At 36.6% G+C, this 16,044-nt stretch overlaps 1 protein-coding gene across 2 annotated transcripts in view; it reads left to right on the top strand.

Moving 5' to 3' along the window:
• Nucleotides 1-2,703, top strand: part of LYPLA1 (lysophospholipase 1) — a 29,445-nt gene extending 26,742 nt beyond the window's left edge. For both annotated transcript variants that reach the window (XM_027584135.1, XM_027584044.1), the window contains one exon: nucleotides 943-2,703. In XM_027584135.1, coding sequence (XP_027439936.1) covers nucleotides 943-996 — 54 coding nt within the window. In that variant the 3' untranslated portion in view covers nucleotides 997-2,703. The remainder of the gene's footprint in view (nucleotides 1-942) is intronic.
• The last annotated feature ends 13,341 nt before the right edge of the window (nucleotides 2,704-16,044 follow it).

Here is a 16,044-nt window from a genome sequence, read left to right as displayed (position 1 = left end):
AGCATGTAACTTGAGCTCAGGGTTGTGTGATCAACCCCCAAGTTGGGCACAGAGCTTACGTAAAAAGAAAAAAAAGGTAAAATAAAAGCTGAGGATTCTTTGTGCAATCACGTTGGAGAACATTGGACTGAATGATGAGCAGAAAGTGAGAAGAGATAAAACGGTAGGAGGTATCGTCACCAGGAAACTTCCAGGACTTTAGAGCATTGTAAAATAGAGCACTTCTGTGCTGTGGCTTTATTTTCCAAGTGACTAAATTATAAGGGTGAAGGTTCTTTGCATGGCTAATTTGTGAGTCTGTGGGGTTAAGCCTTGAAATACTAGAGGTTATAGTAGGAAATTATTAGAGGGGAGTGAGAAAACCGAACCACATGGCAGGAGTCTTATAGAAACGTTTCTTTTGTAATAAATACTTGATGTATTCTTTTTCATCCAGGCCTGTCATAGGTACATGCTGTCTTTTAAATGGTTGGTTGTATGTAAATCCTTGTGAAAGGCACAAAATACTTTCTGCTACGAATTTAGCATTTCATTCTAATGAGGGAAAGTTAAAAGCTAGGTTTTTCTACCCATGCTTAGTTGACCGTAATTATATCCTTACTGATATTCCTCTGGATAGGTTTTGTTACTTCTAAGCCCCCTTCTCTCCACCCAACCCCTGTGTTTTATTTTGTTCAGGTATAGCAAAGTGCAGACCATTATCATGGGACTGCATAATAGTTGGGAGCTATCATTTGAATGTACGTTAATAATCCTAGTCTCAGGAGATGTTCTGAAATTTCTATTGAAGCCTCATTTCTGTTATAATTTTTCATTTCACTGAAGTAGTAAAAATATGGTTTCACCTTACCCAAGCACACCACAAATTTAGTTGGTGGTATTTTAGTGGGGATTTAATTTATGATTTTGTAACTGCTTATTAAATCACTTTATTCCAAACAGGAAATGATGGATATCAAGCAGTTCATTGATAAACTTCTACCTCCAGTTGATTGATGTCACTAAGAGGCCTTCTGTAGAAGTGCACACCAGCATCATTGTAGTAGCGTATAAACCTTTTCCCGTGCCCAGTCTTGAAACTTCTAATGTTTGCAGTGTTAAAATGTTTTGTAAATACACACCAATGATAGAGACTACATGATACTCTCTCCTTGTGGGAAAGATGGTCTTTTAAGTTTCTATACCTGTATTTGTATAATATGATTCAGAATATACTAGTATTAAAATAGGTGAAGCAGCTAAGCTTCTTTTTCCCAAAGTAATTCAGCAAAATAATAAAATACTGTAACCAGATTTTTTATTACGTCATTTGACAATTATTAGTATGCTTACTGAAAATTTGTTTAGGTACAAATGAGCAGTTAAGATATAAATGACTTATGCATGCTGTGACTTAGTCTATGGACTTATTCCAAAATTACTTAGTCACCATGCACTATCTGTATTTTTATATATATATATATATTCATTATATACTTAATGATTGTAATACATAATGAGAATGAGGTGTTACTACATTATTCCCAATAATAGGGATAATGCTTCTAAGGTCAATAAAGAGTAATATTCCTGTGTTCAGTTAATGGCCCTTTTATTTTGGGGACCAGGTTTTATTTTCCCTGATACCATTTCTGTTTAGTATTTTTTTTTTGTCTCTAGAAATCTGTTCTTTTTTATGCTTCATAACAGACCAAATATTGCCTCCTTGCCATAGACATCTGCTGCCCATACATGCTGTAATTTGACATTCTGAATCACAGGTTTGATGGTATTTAAAATGTATTTACATTTGTATACAGAAACCTTTAAACTTCCTACACTACTTATTTCTTAAACTGCACCTTAGTCCAAAGTTAGACCTATATAGTTATTAGAATCTTCAGTCTAGATAATGGGAATAATTCTGTGGTTGTATTTTTCTGTAATTAACTGAAAGAATATATAGGTCATATTCTAGTATGTTCTGGAATATTTAAGACAGATCTTAAAAACTAATTTCTAAGATGATTTGCTCTAAGATGATTCTCCTCGAGCGTAGTTTTAGTTTACTTGTTTTGTACATATATTTGAAACCAACTACTGTAGAAAATGAACAGTCCATTAGAAAATTTTGCTTTATTTTTATCTGCCAGTGAACTTTTTTGAAAACTTCACTTTAGTCAGATGGGTTTTTTTTTTAATTAGTTTTTTGTGCAAACATAAAAGTAGTAATTATTTGACTTTAAGTAGTTGAATTTTTCAGATTATTGGTAAAAATTATTGGAAAACAAATTTATGGGTGATAAAAATTAATCGCAACTCAATACATATGGTGTAGTTACCACAGTTTAATATGTAGCAAAAATGTATACTTGATATTTCTGAACTGTTAATTTTTCTGCTGTATTCCAACTGACTAAAACAATGTTAGGAATGCATCTTTATAAATGGGTGCTAATTGATAATGGAAATAATTTAGTAATGACTGTACAGAATGTTAATAATGAAGCCATATGTTTGGATTTAAAATTTTTAAACAATCATTTACTAAGTCGTTTTCCTTTTACCTTGAAGAATATAAATTGTTGTTTCAATTATACAAATCAGCAAGATCTAATTTATGGCAAGAAATATTCCGTTGAAATGTTGTGCTCTAATGTGGGAAAATGTAAATCTTTTTCATGGTTTCTACCAATGTGAAATAAAATTTAATTCTGACTTTTCTGTGACTGCTTTCTCAAATACTATTTTTAATATTTGGGTTTGCTTTCGAATGGCTGTCTATACTGAAAAGGGGGAAAATGGCAATGCAATCATAACATACATTCAGGAGAGAATTTTGATGATGGTATGGTTCACCTGGAATAGAATGAGGCAAGAGAAAAGCTCCTGTTACTCAGTTTGAATAGGCTAAAAAAAATTCTTAAATTTGGTTTTCAGTGTTTCTAATGTGTTTAAGAAGTTTTGTTTGGTGTTTCCAAGCCTCCTCCTTTCATGCAGTATTCATGGGATTTTTAAATTAGTGTCATGAGGCAGTATCCAAATAGTTTTTTCTCTTTTTATTTCACTGTTGACTTCTAGCATTTCCCAATAAAGGAATCCTTTCTATCCCATCTCTTAAACAGTCCTTCACTTTCTGCTTTTGAGTACTTAAAATTGACCAGCTCATCTTTTTGTGAGGGAGCTTGTTCCATTTTTGGATCACCCTAATGGTAAGGGAGTTCTGTATACCAAAATATTGTCTGCAACTTCTAGACTTCACAACAGCACCTTATTTCATACAATAATCTTTTATTTCATCATCTTTTTTCAATTATTGTGTTCACGGTTAGATGTGGTCAGGGTATGGTATTGTTAATCTCAATTGACAGCAGCAGTGTCTTATGTATATATAAATAATTGGGAAACTTGTCTCTATTGCAATTAGTGTTATGGCTGTTTTTTAAAAGTAGATACATAATGAGCTCCTGGCTAGTTCAGTCAGTAGAGCATGCGACTCTTGATCTCAAGGTCGTGAGTTCAAGCCCCATGCTGGGCATAGAGTTTAATTTTTTTAAAAAGTAAAAGTAGGGGCGCCTGGGTGGCTCAGTCGTTAAGCATCTGCCTTCAGCTCAGGTCATGGTCCCAGGGTCCTGGGATCCAGCCCTGCATCGGGCTCCCTGCTCAGTGGAAAGCCTGCTTCTCCCTCTCCCACTGCCCCTGCTTGTGTTCCCTCTCCCGCTGTGTCTCTCTCTGTCAAATAAAATCTTTTAAAAAAAGGTAAAAGTAGGGCGCCTGGGTGGCTCAGTCGTTAAGCGTCTGCCTTCGGCTCAGGTCATGGTCTCAGGGTCCTGGGATCGAGTCCCACATTGGGCTCCCTGCTCCGCGGGAAGCCTGCTTCTCCCTCTCCCCCTCCCCCTGCTTGTATTCCTGCTCTCGCTGTCTCTGTCTCTGTCAAATAAATAAATAAAATCTTAAAATTATTAAAAAAAGGTAAAAGTAGATACATGACATATTTTCCACCCTCCTAACAACATACCATTTTATTTTGTAAAAATTACTAAAAAGTGAAAAGTAAGTAGTTGAAATATTCTAGGCACTATACTAAGCATTTTATATTCTTTATTAATATAATCCTCACATCAACTTTATCTTTTGTTTTATAGGAGAAACTGATAGCTAGAGAGATGAACTGTTTGCCTATAGTTACAGAGCTATTATGTGTAACAGCCAGGATTCAGAGTGATGTGCCTGACTCCATGGTCTAATACCTTGCCTTATGTCCCTGTGAGGTAACTTAAATGCCGTAAACAAACAAAAAAGCTTATTTCTTATAATTCAGAACACTTAGAAGTGCCAAATAAACTAGGGTAAAAACCAGCTTACCATAAAGAATTATAATCTCCAGTGCCCAGAGAGAACTGAAAAGGAAACTAAAAACCCATATGGTACACCTAACTTTGGGGCTCAGAAAATAACTCACTGGCGAACAGCCAGGACCCTTATAAGGGCTGTACTCTGTGCCACAAAGTGAATTAGAAAAACATTCTTCCTCCTCAGGAAGGAAAGGGGAAAACTTACCTATTGTGGCCAGGGCCCTGGATTGGAAGAGGGAGCTCTTCTCTTGAAAATGTTTAACTAGGAGCTTCTAGTCATCTATATTTGGATTTTGAATTTATACTATTTCTTTGGCCTGGAAAACATAAGCTCCTAAGTTAACATCAAGAATCTCCTTGGACTGGCTCTGCCTCTTGAGCACCTGGAAGAAGTAAGTTCTTTATGGAGATGACATCTCAACATAGGCAGCATAAATTGCTGAAAGTGAGCTCAACCCCCCCAAAGTACAAACCAGAGAGGGAACAGTACCTGCCACAAATGATTCCAGGTGACACAAAAGCTAGAAAGATCATTAGACTCTCGGGAACTTAAGAAACAGGAAGTATGAGTATTAAGTGGAGACAAACAAGTGTAAACACAGTATCAGAAATTGCAAGTTGGAAAAAATTTTTCTAGAAATGAAAAACAGCCACTCAAGTAAAAAATATTTCAAATGAGAAGCACTACTATGACAATAAAGTATTTGAAATAACGCAATGTGGAATTACAAAGACCATCAAAATAAACTATCCTATATCTATACAATAGAATGTTATACAGCTGTAAAGAAGGAATGAGGATGCACTGTACTAATTTGGAAAGGATTCAGAATACATTGTTTTTTTTTTAAAGATTTATTTGACAGAGAGAGAGACAGTGAGAGAGGGAACACAAGCAGGGGGAGTGGGAGAGGGAGAAGCAGGCTTCCCGCCGAGCAGGGAGCCCGATGCGGGGCTTGATCTCAGGACCCTGAGATCATGACCTGAGCCAAAGGCAGATGCTTAACGACTGAGCCACCCAGGTGCCCTGATTCAGAATACATTATTGATGAAAAAATAGTGTAAAAAACTAAAAGGGGTACAGGAAATAAGACCTATATTTGATGGGTAGAATTTACATTTTAAAAACCAAAATGCTAGAAGGACATTAAAAATCCAATAAAAGTGGTTATAGAGCATGAATGGGGAAGGAATGAAGTGGGTAAGGACTGGAGAGGAATGAGCCTGCCCTTGGGTATCCTTTTTTTGTTCTTCTGATTTTTTTATTGTAAAATATAACAAAATTGTACCATTTTAACCATTGTAAGTATATCGTTCAGGGGCATTAAGTATATTCACATTGCTGTGCAACCATCACCATCCTCCATCTCCAGACTTCATCAGTTTCTCAGAATGAAACCCCATACTCCTTATTGTTCAGATTTTTAATTGTGTTATGACCTACACAAAATATTTAAATGGATGAGTTAGCCATATTGGACACAACAGAATTGGTCTGAAATGGTGTGTGAAAGCTCTGAGGAATTTACTCAGGAAAAATCCCAGCAAGGAAAAGGAAGGGTAAGAAATTAGAAAAATAAAATTAAGAGGTCCAAAATAAAGCTAATGGAAGTTGCAGAAGGAGAGAACAGAATGAGAGAGAAGCAACATTTGAGGATAAAATGGCTGAAATTTTTCCAGACTTCAGGAAGCTTGAGAAACCTCAGATTCAGGAAGCAAAATGAGTTACTAACAGGATAAACTAACTCCTTAATGAGACATTTCATGATAGCACAACTGACCACCATAGAAAAAGATCATAATAGCAGCTAGGAAGAGCCTACTTAAACTGTCATACACAGTACACTTAAAAAGAATGCCAGAGTCAGAATAATAGAATAGTATCAGTTGTAGAGAAAATGGCAGTTTGGAACTTTCTACATAGGTAAACTCATTTAAGAGAAGGGTAAAAGAAAACCATTTTTTAAAGATTTTATGTATTTATTTGAGAGAACATGAGTGGGGGGGCAGTGGGGAGAGGGGCAAAGGGAGAGGGAGAAGCAGACTCACCACTGAGCGGGGAGCCCCCACACAGGTTTTGATTTCAGGACCCTGAGATCATGACTTGAGCCGAAGACATGCTCAACTGACTGGGCCACCCAGGCGCCGCAATGGAAAACAATTTATAAGTAAGTAGAAAGTTTATAAGGAAGAGCGTACTGACAGAACCTTTAAAAGATGTTCTTTCAGAGGAAGGAAGAGGATCCAGAGGAAAGGAGAGCTACAAGCAATGGTAACTAGAGAAGCATTGATTGCATAAAACTAATACTAATTTGGGAGCTGAAACACTAGATAAAAATGCAAAAGTACATGCAAAAGAATATATATAAGAAAATATAAAATACAAAATTGTATTTTATATACCAGCAATATTTATAATTGCTCAACAGAAAAAAGGAATACTTAACGTGTAAATCTAACAAATCATGGACAAGATTTGGAGGCTGAAAACTACAAAAGGCTGATGAAAGACATCAAAGGGATCTAAATAAATGGGAATCTATATCATGTCTGTGGATTAAAGGACTTAACATAATGAAGATGTTAATTCTCCCCAAATTGATAGTTTGACGCAATTCCTATTAGAAACCCAGCATGATTGTTATAGCTGTACACAAGATTATTCTAAAATTGATATGGAAAGGCCAAGGAGCTAGACTACTTAAACTATTGACAAAGAAGTGGGAGGGGAGCCTGGATGGCTCAGTTGTTTGAGTGTCCGACTTGGTTTCGGCTCAGGTCATGATCTCATGGGTCTTGAGATCAAGCCCTGCTTAGGGCTCTGCACTCAGCAAGGAGTCAGCTTGAGATTCTCTTTCTCTGGCCCTCCCCCTGCTTGCTCTCTCACTTTGTCTCTCTAAAAGTAAATAAATCTTTAAAGAGAAAAGAAAGTGGGAGAAATCTATCATTTCAAGACATTATATAGTAATAAAACTATGTGATGTTGGCAGAGAGATAGACACAAGAAGAACTGAACAAAATAAAGCAGAAATAGCCCCACACAAGAGCGCCAAGTGATTTTTGACAGAGGCACAAAAGCAACTCAATAGAGGAGTGATAATCTTTTAACAAATCGTACTGGAGCAATTGGATATCCATAGACCAAAAAAGTGAACCTAAATCTCATACCATATACAGACGTTAACTCTGTATAATGAATTATGGATTTAAATGTCAAATATAAAACTATAAAAATTCTAGAAGAAAACACAGGAGAAAATATTGGGATGTAGGGCTAAAAGTGTTTCTAAATAAGACACCAAAGTAAAGACAACTAAAAAAAAAAAATTTACTTGGACTTCATCAAAATTTAAAACATTTTTGCTCTTTCAAAGCCCCTGTTAAGAGAATGAAAACACAAGCTAAGACTGGTAGAAAGTATCTCCAAACCACAAATCCACATGCCCAGTTTGTAGAATACATAAAAGAACTCTCAAAACTCAACAGTATTAAAACAACAACAACAACAATTAGAAAATTGGCAAAAAACACAAAGAGATACTGAAGAAGCTACATAGATGGTAAACAAGTACATGAAATATATTCAACCTTAAGTAAACCATTAAGGAAATGAAAAATTAAAACCACAACGAGATTATCACTATAAACATATTAGAACAGCTAAAATTAAAAATGGCAATGCCAAATGCCAGTGATCCAGAGAACTCAGATCTCTCATATGTGGCTGGTGGGAATGTAAAATGGCATAGACACCTTGAAAAAGTTTGGTAGTTTCTTTAAAATCTAAATATAATAGCTATCATATGACCCAGTAGTTGTACTCTTGGGTATTTATGCCAGAGAAAGAAAAACTTATATCCACACAAAAACCCATACATGATTATTTATAGCAATTTTATTCATAATAGCCAAAAAGTAGAAACAAAATTATGGTGCAACGATACCATTGAATGCTACTTGGCAAAAAAAAAAGAATGAATTACTGATGTACATAACAATTTTGCTGGGGCGCCTGGGTGGCTCAGTTGGTTAAGCGACTGCCTTCGGCTCTAGGTCATGATCCTGGAGTCCCGGGATCGAGTCCCACATCGGGCTTCCTGCTCAGCGAGGAACCTGCTTCTCCTTCTGGCCCTCCCCCCTCTCATGTGCTCTCTCTCTCTCATTCTCACTCTCTCAAAATAAATAAATAAATCTTTAAAAAAATAAACAATTTTGCTGGATCTCAATGGCATTATGCTGAGTAAAAATGGCTAATCTCCAAAGTTCACATATGGTCTGATTTTATATAACTTTGTCAAAATGACAAAATTAAAAGGAAAACAGATTAGTGGGTGCCAGGGGTTAGAGATGGTTGGAGAGAAGGTGGTAGGCGTGACTATAAAGGGACATCATGAATGAGATCTTTGTGGTGATGGAATACTTCTGTATCTTGATTATGGTGGTAGTTACATGAATTTATACGTGTGATAAAATGAGAGGACTATGCACACAGAAGCATCAATTTCCGGGTTTTGATATTGTATTATAATTATGAAAGATGTAAATATCTCTTCAATTTCCTTTCAACCTGTGAATGTTTCAAAAGAAGTTGTTTTTTAAATGTACAATGGGAGGGATGATGGAATTTGAAATATTCTTTGGTTCTTCTATTTTCTGAGAGTAGATAAGAAATATTCATTCCCTTTAGATATTCACAATGTAAAGCTAACTAACAACAACAACAACAACCCCCCCCAAAAAAACCAAACAAACGTATGTAACTTCCAAACTAGTGGGGATGGGGATGAAATAAGAAAGCTCAATTTAAAAGACAAGGTAGGAGGAAACGTGTAAAATGTAGAACAAGATATTTCATGGTATGATAGATGTAAGTCCAAAAATAATAGTAATTACAATTGTGAATGGACTAAATTTGCCAGTAAAATGATGGAAGTTATCATATTGGACAAAAGAATCACATGAAGCTACATCATAATTACAAGAGATTCTGTTTAATTACAGAAAGATTGAAAGTAAAGGGATGGGAAAATATAAGCAAATACTCCCTAAAGTAAGCTGGCTTATCCTATATTACTATGATGTAAAGTAAGTTTTAAGGCAATGAACACATGTCCACACAAACATGGATGTTCATAGCATTATTATTCATAATACCCAAAATGTGGAAAGAACCTGGATGTCTGTAACTGATGAATGGATAAACAAAATGGGGCATATCCTTACAATAGAGTAGTATGCAGCAATAAAAAAGAGTGTTATAAGACGGATGAATTCTGAAAACATAATGCTAAGTGATAAAACTAGTTACAAATGACTTTATATTGTATGATTTCTTTTAGATGAAAAAACAAAATAGGCAAAGCTGTTTTTAAAAATAGATTTTAATGCAAAGGGTATTATTAGAGATAAAAATGATCACTTCATCACGATAAGAGTGGTAATTCTCCAGGAAGATATGCTAATTTTTAACATGTATGTACCCAATATAGTCTCAAAGCAGGTAAACCAAAAATGATGGTGACATCAGTGAAAGAGGTGGGGTAGGGAATTCCAAAGTCCTATGCTTCCACACAAATACCAAAAACAAAACTGTAAAACAAAACAAAACTGGCCCAGACTGTCAGAACCAGCTTTATGGATCTCTGGAAAATAGTCAAAGGTTTCCAATAACCAAGTGAATGCTTAAGAAAAACTTGATTGAAACCCCATACAAAAGTTTTGTGTCATTTTAACTTACTCTTGCTTAATCCCCCACTTCTAGGTCTTGAAGATGGAAGTCCATATTCCCAACGTAGGTTCCAGATATTGGAGAAAGCAAAGCAGATTTTTGTTTCCAAAAAATTGTGGTTGACTCTTAGGTGGGTCCTTGAAGGACTAACACAAAGGCCTCCCCTCCCCCTTTCTTTTTCTTTTTTAAAATTTTTTTCTGGCCTAACTCAGAATTCTCAGGTTGGAAAATAGCTACAAGAAGGTGATTCCTCAAAAAAATATTTAAATGCAAAGGAACCAGCCACTGCCACCTGGGGAAAAGGATATAAGTTGGGGCAAAAATAGATACACTGAAAAGCCTGGGAAGAAAAGGGTAGGGAATGAGACGCCTTGGGGAATAAAGGCTTTGAAGAGCTTGCACACATTCTGATAAATCTAGAAGGCCAGTGCATATATGGGCAGGGTGCATGCTTAAAAAGACCTGAGAATGCTCTATGCACTTGTCTCTGGCTGATCTTGAAGCCCTGGGCAAGCAAGATATGAAAGTAAAGGCAAAGTTGTAAGCTTCCCAGCTGAATATTATGGGCATGCCCCAACACACATGGAACCCAGATGCAAACACTGGGAGTTGCTGCTGTCTTGTCTCCAGGCATTGAAGGAAATCTCTGTGAAATCACTAGGTGGACAGTAAGCTAACAGAGACTTAGGGATCACACATGACAATAAATTTAGTCTTTACCAAAAAGAGTTTAGAAAAGTCACTAAAGCAAACACAACAACTAAACAAAAACTATAACCCACAACCAACAACAACAACTCTGATTTCCAAAGTTACATTATAATGTTCAAAATGTTGTTTTCAACAAGAAAAAGCATTCAAAGAAACAAGAAATTCTAGCCCATTCACATATAAAATAAAAGAATATTAACATAAACTGCCTCTGAAGAAGCTGAAACGTTGTAGTCACTAGACAAATACCTTAAGTCAACTGTTTTAAATATGCTCAAAGAACTAAAGTAAATACTGGACAAAGAATTAAAAGAAACCAAGGTGGGTGGGGGGATGGGGTAACTAGGTGATGGACATTAAGGAGGGCACTTGATGTAATGAGCCCTGGGTGTTATAGGCAACTAATCAATCATGAAACTCTACCTCTGAAACTAACTACACTATATGTTAATTATTTGAATTTAAATAAAAGAAAAAAATTAAAAAATAAATCAGGAGAGGGGAGGAGTTAAGATGGCAGAGGAATAGGGACCCTAAGTTCATCTGGTCCCTGGAATTTGGCTAGTTATCAAATCATTCTAAACATGTGCAAATAAATCAGAGATCTGAGAAAAGAAATGCTGCAACTCTACAAATAGAAAAGCTATCACTTTTTGGAAGGTAGGAGGTGCAGAGAGAGATGTGAATCCGGGGCAATATATTGGAGGATACCATACGGGGAGGAGCCTGCTTAAGGAGGCTACCACGAAGTATTATATACAGTGAAGCCCAAAATCAACTTTTAGAAGTCTACTGTGGTAGGGACCTTCCTGGCTTAAAGGTGTTCAGGTGGCAAAGTGTGGCAGAATCCCAGGTGGGACAGCATGGTCTCAGGATACCCGAGGTCACAAAAAGAATGGGGGTGCCTGAGTGCAGCAGAGTTCCTAGGCATTGGAGCAGGGAAGCCGGCTGAAAATAGTCTAGGCACCAGCTTTCTTCTCAGTGTTGCCATAAACTGCGAACCACTGCACAGCTGGTGACCGCGCTCTGGGCAGGGGCCCAGCAAAAGGCTTAAGAGTGGTGAAACCAACTTCCTCCCCCAGGAGGAGGGTGAGAGTTCACAACACAGGAGTCTGTAAAATTTGGAGACTGGAAACTGGGTTGCATGCCAGAGATAAAAATGCTTGGTCACAGGCTGGGCGAACAGAGAGTTTGGACGGAAATCAGGGAGACAAGAGTGATTGACCGCTTTTCTGTAAGGGCTCACTGAAGAGTGGGGGCATAAACTTTCAGCTCTGGGGCTAGACGTGGGGCGCTTCCATTTTCATCCCTCCTATTGATGCTAAAAAACTTCAGGGAGCAAAACAGCGCCACATAGTGGAATCCTGAGCCATTTTCACTGACCCCGGCCCTCTGGCAAGGGGAGCGCAATTCCCCAGGGCAAAGACACCCAAGAATCAGCACAACAGGCCCCTCCCCAAGAAGACCAGCAGGGAACATCTGGCTAATACCAACTTTACTGATCACACAAAACTGCAAAACTCCAGGGCTAGGGGAAAACAGAATATAGCATTCATGGTTTTGTTTTGTTTTTTTAGCATTCATTTTTTTTCATTATTCTTTAGTCTTTAAGTTTTATTTTTTTCAGCTATCATTTTTTTCAAATCTTTTAAAATTCTTTTTAAATTTTTATATAATGTTATATATGTATATTTTATAATATAAATACATATTTTATGCATTATAAAATTATGTTTATATGAATTATAAAATACATGTATTTATAAATCATATTCTACAAATATATATAAATATAAAGACATAAATATATAAAATATATTTTATAGATGTATTTTATAATATATATATATTAGTTTTGGTTCCATTCATTGTATTTTATTGTATTTTTGTATATACATGTTTTTCTTTCTTCCTTATTTTGAGATCTAGTTTCTTTAACAAACAGACCAAAATACACCCAGGATCTAGTCTATTGTTTCATTCTGTTTTACTTCTTGTTTGATTTTTTTCTTATTTTGTTTTGTTTCTCTTTTCTTCTGTTTTTTTTTTTTTCTGGTGCTGTTATTTTTGTCTTTTCTCTCAATTTCTTCTATTCTTTTCTGGACATAATGACAAGACAGAGAAACTCACCCTAAAAAAAAGAACAGGAGGAAGTACTCCCTGCCAGGGATTTAATCAATATGGATATAAGTAAGATACTGGAACTAGAATTCAAAACAACCATTATAAAGATACTAGCTGGGCTTGAAAAAAAAGCACAGAAGACACTAGAGAAACACTTATTGTAGAAATAAAAGAACTAAAATCTAATCAGGCCGATGTTAAAAATGCTATTACTGAGATGCAAAAAGAAATGGAGGCTCTAACAGCTAGGATTAATGAGGCAGAAGAGAGAGTCAGTGATATAGAAGACAAAATGATGGAGAATAAGGAAGGTGAGAAAAAGAGAGAAAAACAACTACTGGATCATGAAGGGAGACTTCAATATCAGTGATATCATAAAGCAAAATAAAATTTGTGTAATAGGGGTCCCAGAAGGTGAACAGAGAGAGGGGGGCAGAAGGCTTATTTGAACAAATTATAGCTGAGAACTTCCCTAATCTGGGGAAGGAAACAGGCATTCAAGTCCAGGAGGCACAGAGAATCCCCCTCAAAATCAATAAAAATAGGTCCATGCCTCAGTATATAATAGTGAAGCTTGCAAATTTTAGAGATAAAGAGAAAATCTGAAAGCAGCTCAGGACAAGAGGTCCTTAAACTACAAGGATAGAAACATAAGGTTGGCAGCAGACTTGTCCACAGAGACCTGGCAGGCCAGAAAGGACTGGCAGGATATAGTCAATGTGCTAAATGGGAAAAATATGCAGCCAAGAATACTTTATCCAGCAAGGCTGTTACTCAGAATAGAAGAAGAGATAAAGACTTTCCAGGACAAACAAAAGCTAAAGGAACTCATGAACACTAAACCAGCCCTGCAAGAAATATTAAAGGAGATCCTTTGAGGGAAGAGACAGCCCAAAAGTAACAAAGATCAGAAAGTAACAGAGACAATCTACAGGAACAGTGACTTTTTAAAAAAGATTTTATGTGTTGGAGAGAGTGAGGGAGAACGAGAGAGCACAAGTGGGGGGAGGGGCAGAGGGAGAAGCAGGCTCCCCGCTGAGCAGGGAGCCTTGATGTGGGGCTCAATCCTGGGACCCCAGAATCATGACCTGAGCCGAAGGCAGATGCTTAACCAACTGAGCCACCCAGCAGTCCCAGGAACAGTGACTTTACAGGTAGTACAATGGCATTAAATTCATATCTTTCAATAATTATTCCAAATGTCAATGGACTAAATGCCCCAATCAAAAAACACAGGGTGTATCAGATTGGATAAAAAAAAAAAACAACAAGACCCATTGATATACTGCTTACAAGAGACTCATTTTAGACTGAAAGACACCTCCAGATTGAAAGTGAAGGGGTGGAGAACCATTTATCATGCTAATGGATATCAATAGAAAGCTGGGGTAGCAATCCTTCTCTCAGACAAACTAGATTTTAAACCAAAGACTGTAATAAGAAATGAAGAAGGACACTCTACCACAATAAAGTGGTCTATCCGACAAGAAAATCTAACAATTGTAAATATTTATGCCCCTAACTTGGGAGCAGCCAATTATATAAACCAATAAATAACAAAAATAAAGAAACACATTGATAATAGTACAATAATAGGGAAATTTAACACCCCACTCACAACAATGGACAGATAATCTAAGCAGAAGGTCAATAAGGAAACAAGAGCTTTAAAGGACACACTGGACCAGATGGACTTAAAAGATTTATTCAGAGCATTTCATCCTACAGCAGTAGAGTACACATTCGTCTCGAGTGCACACAGAACATTCTCCAGAATAGATCACATACTGGGTTACAAATCAGGTCTTAACTGGTACAAAAAGAGTGAGATTATACCATGTATATTTTCAGACCATGATGCTTTAAAACTTGAATTCAATCACAAGAGAAAATTTGGAAGGAATACAAATACATGGAGGTCAAAGAGCATCCTACTAAAGAATGAATGGGTCCACCAGGAAATTAAAGAAGAATTTAAAAAATACATGAAAGCAAAAGAAAATGAAAACAATAGTTCAGAACCTTTGGGATGTGGCAATGGCAGTCCTAAGAGGGATGTACATAGCACTACAGGCCTTTCTCAAGAAACAAAAGTCTCATACACAACTTAAACTTACACCTACAGGAGCTGGAAAAAGAATAGTAAATAAAGCCTAAATCCAGCAAGAGAAGAAAAATAAAGACAGAGTTTAGAGTGGAAATCAACGATATAGAAATCTGAAAAACAGATCAACAAAACTAGGAACTGGTTCTTTGAAAGAATAAGATCAATAAACCCCTAGCCAGACATATCAAAAAGAGAGAGAGAGAGAGAAAGGACCCAAATGAATAAAATACTGAATGAAAGAGGAGAGATCACAACCAACACTGAAGAAATAGAAATAATTATAAGAGAATATTATGAGCAATTATATGCCAACAAATTAGGCATATAATCTTTCTGGAAGAAATGGATAAATTCCTAGAAACAACTAACTACCAAAACTAACACAGGAAGAAATAGAAAACCTGAACAGACCCATAACCAGGAAAGAAATTGAAGCAGTAATCAAAAATCAGCCAACAGGGGCACCTGGGTGGCTCAGTTGGTTAGGTGTCTGTCTTTGGCTCAAATCATGATCTCAGGGTCCTGGGATTGGGCCTCACATCAGGCTCCCTGCTCAGTGGAGTGTCTGCTTCTCCCTCTCCCTCTGCTTTCATCCTGCTCATGCTCTCTCGGTCTCTCTCTCTCTCAAATAAATAAATAAATAAATAAAATCTTAAAAACACAATTCCCAAAAAACAAGAGTCCAGAGCCAGATGGCCTCCCAGTGGAATTCTACCAAACATTTAAAGAATTAATACCTATTCTTCTGAAACTGTTTTTAAAAATAGAAATGGAAAGAAAACGTCCAAAATCATTCTATGAGGCCAGCATAACCTTGATCCCCAAACCAGACAAATATCCCACCAAAATGGAGAATTACAGACCAATATCCCTGATGAACATGGACACAAAAATTCTCACCATGATACTATTAGGACCAATAATACATTGACAGGATTATTCACCACAATCAAGTGGGATTTATTCCTGGGCTGCAAGTGTGGTTCAATATCCACAAATAAATCGATATGATATACCACATTAATAAAAGAAAGGACAAG

The sequence above is a fragment of the Zalophus californianus genome, chromosome 4 (assembly GCF_009762305.2).
Source record: "Zalophus californianus isolate mZalCal1 chromosome 4, mZalCal1.pri.v2, whole genome shotgun sequence".
Classification (NCBI taxonomy): domain Eukaryota; kingdom Metazoa; phylum Chordata; class Mammalia; order Carnivora; family Otariidae; genus Zalophus; species Zalophus californianus.
The sequence above is the reverse complement of the archived record's forward strand: the minus strand, read 5'-3'. Positions and strand labels throughout refer to the sequence as shown.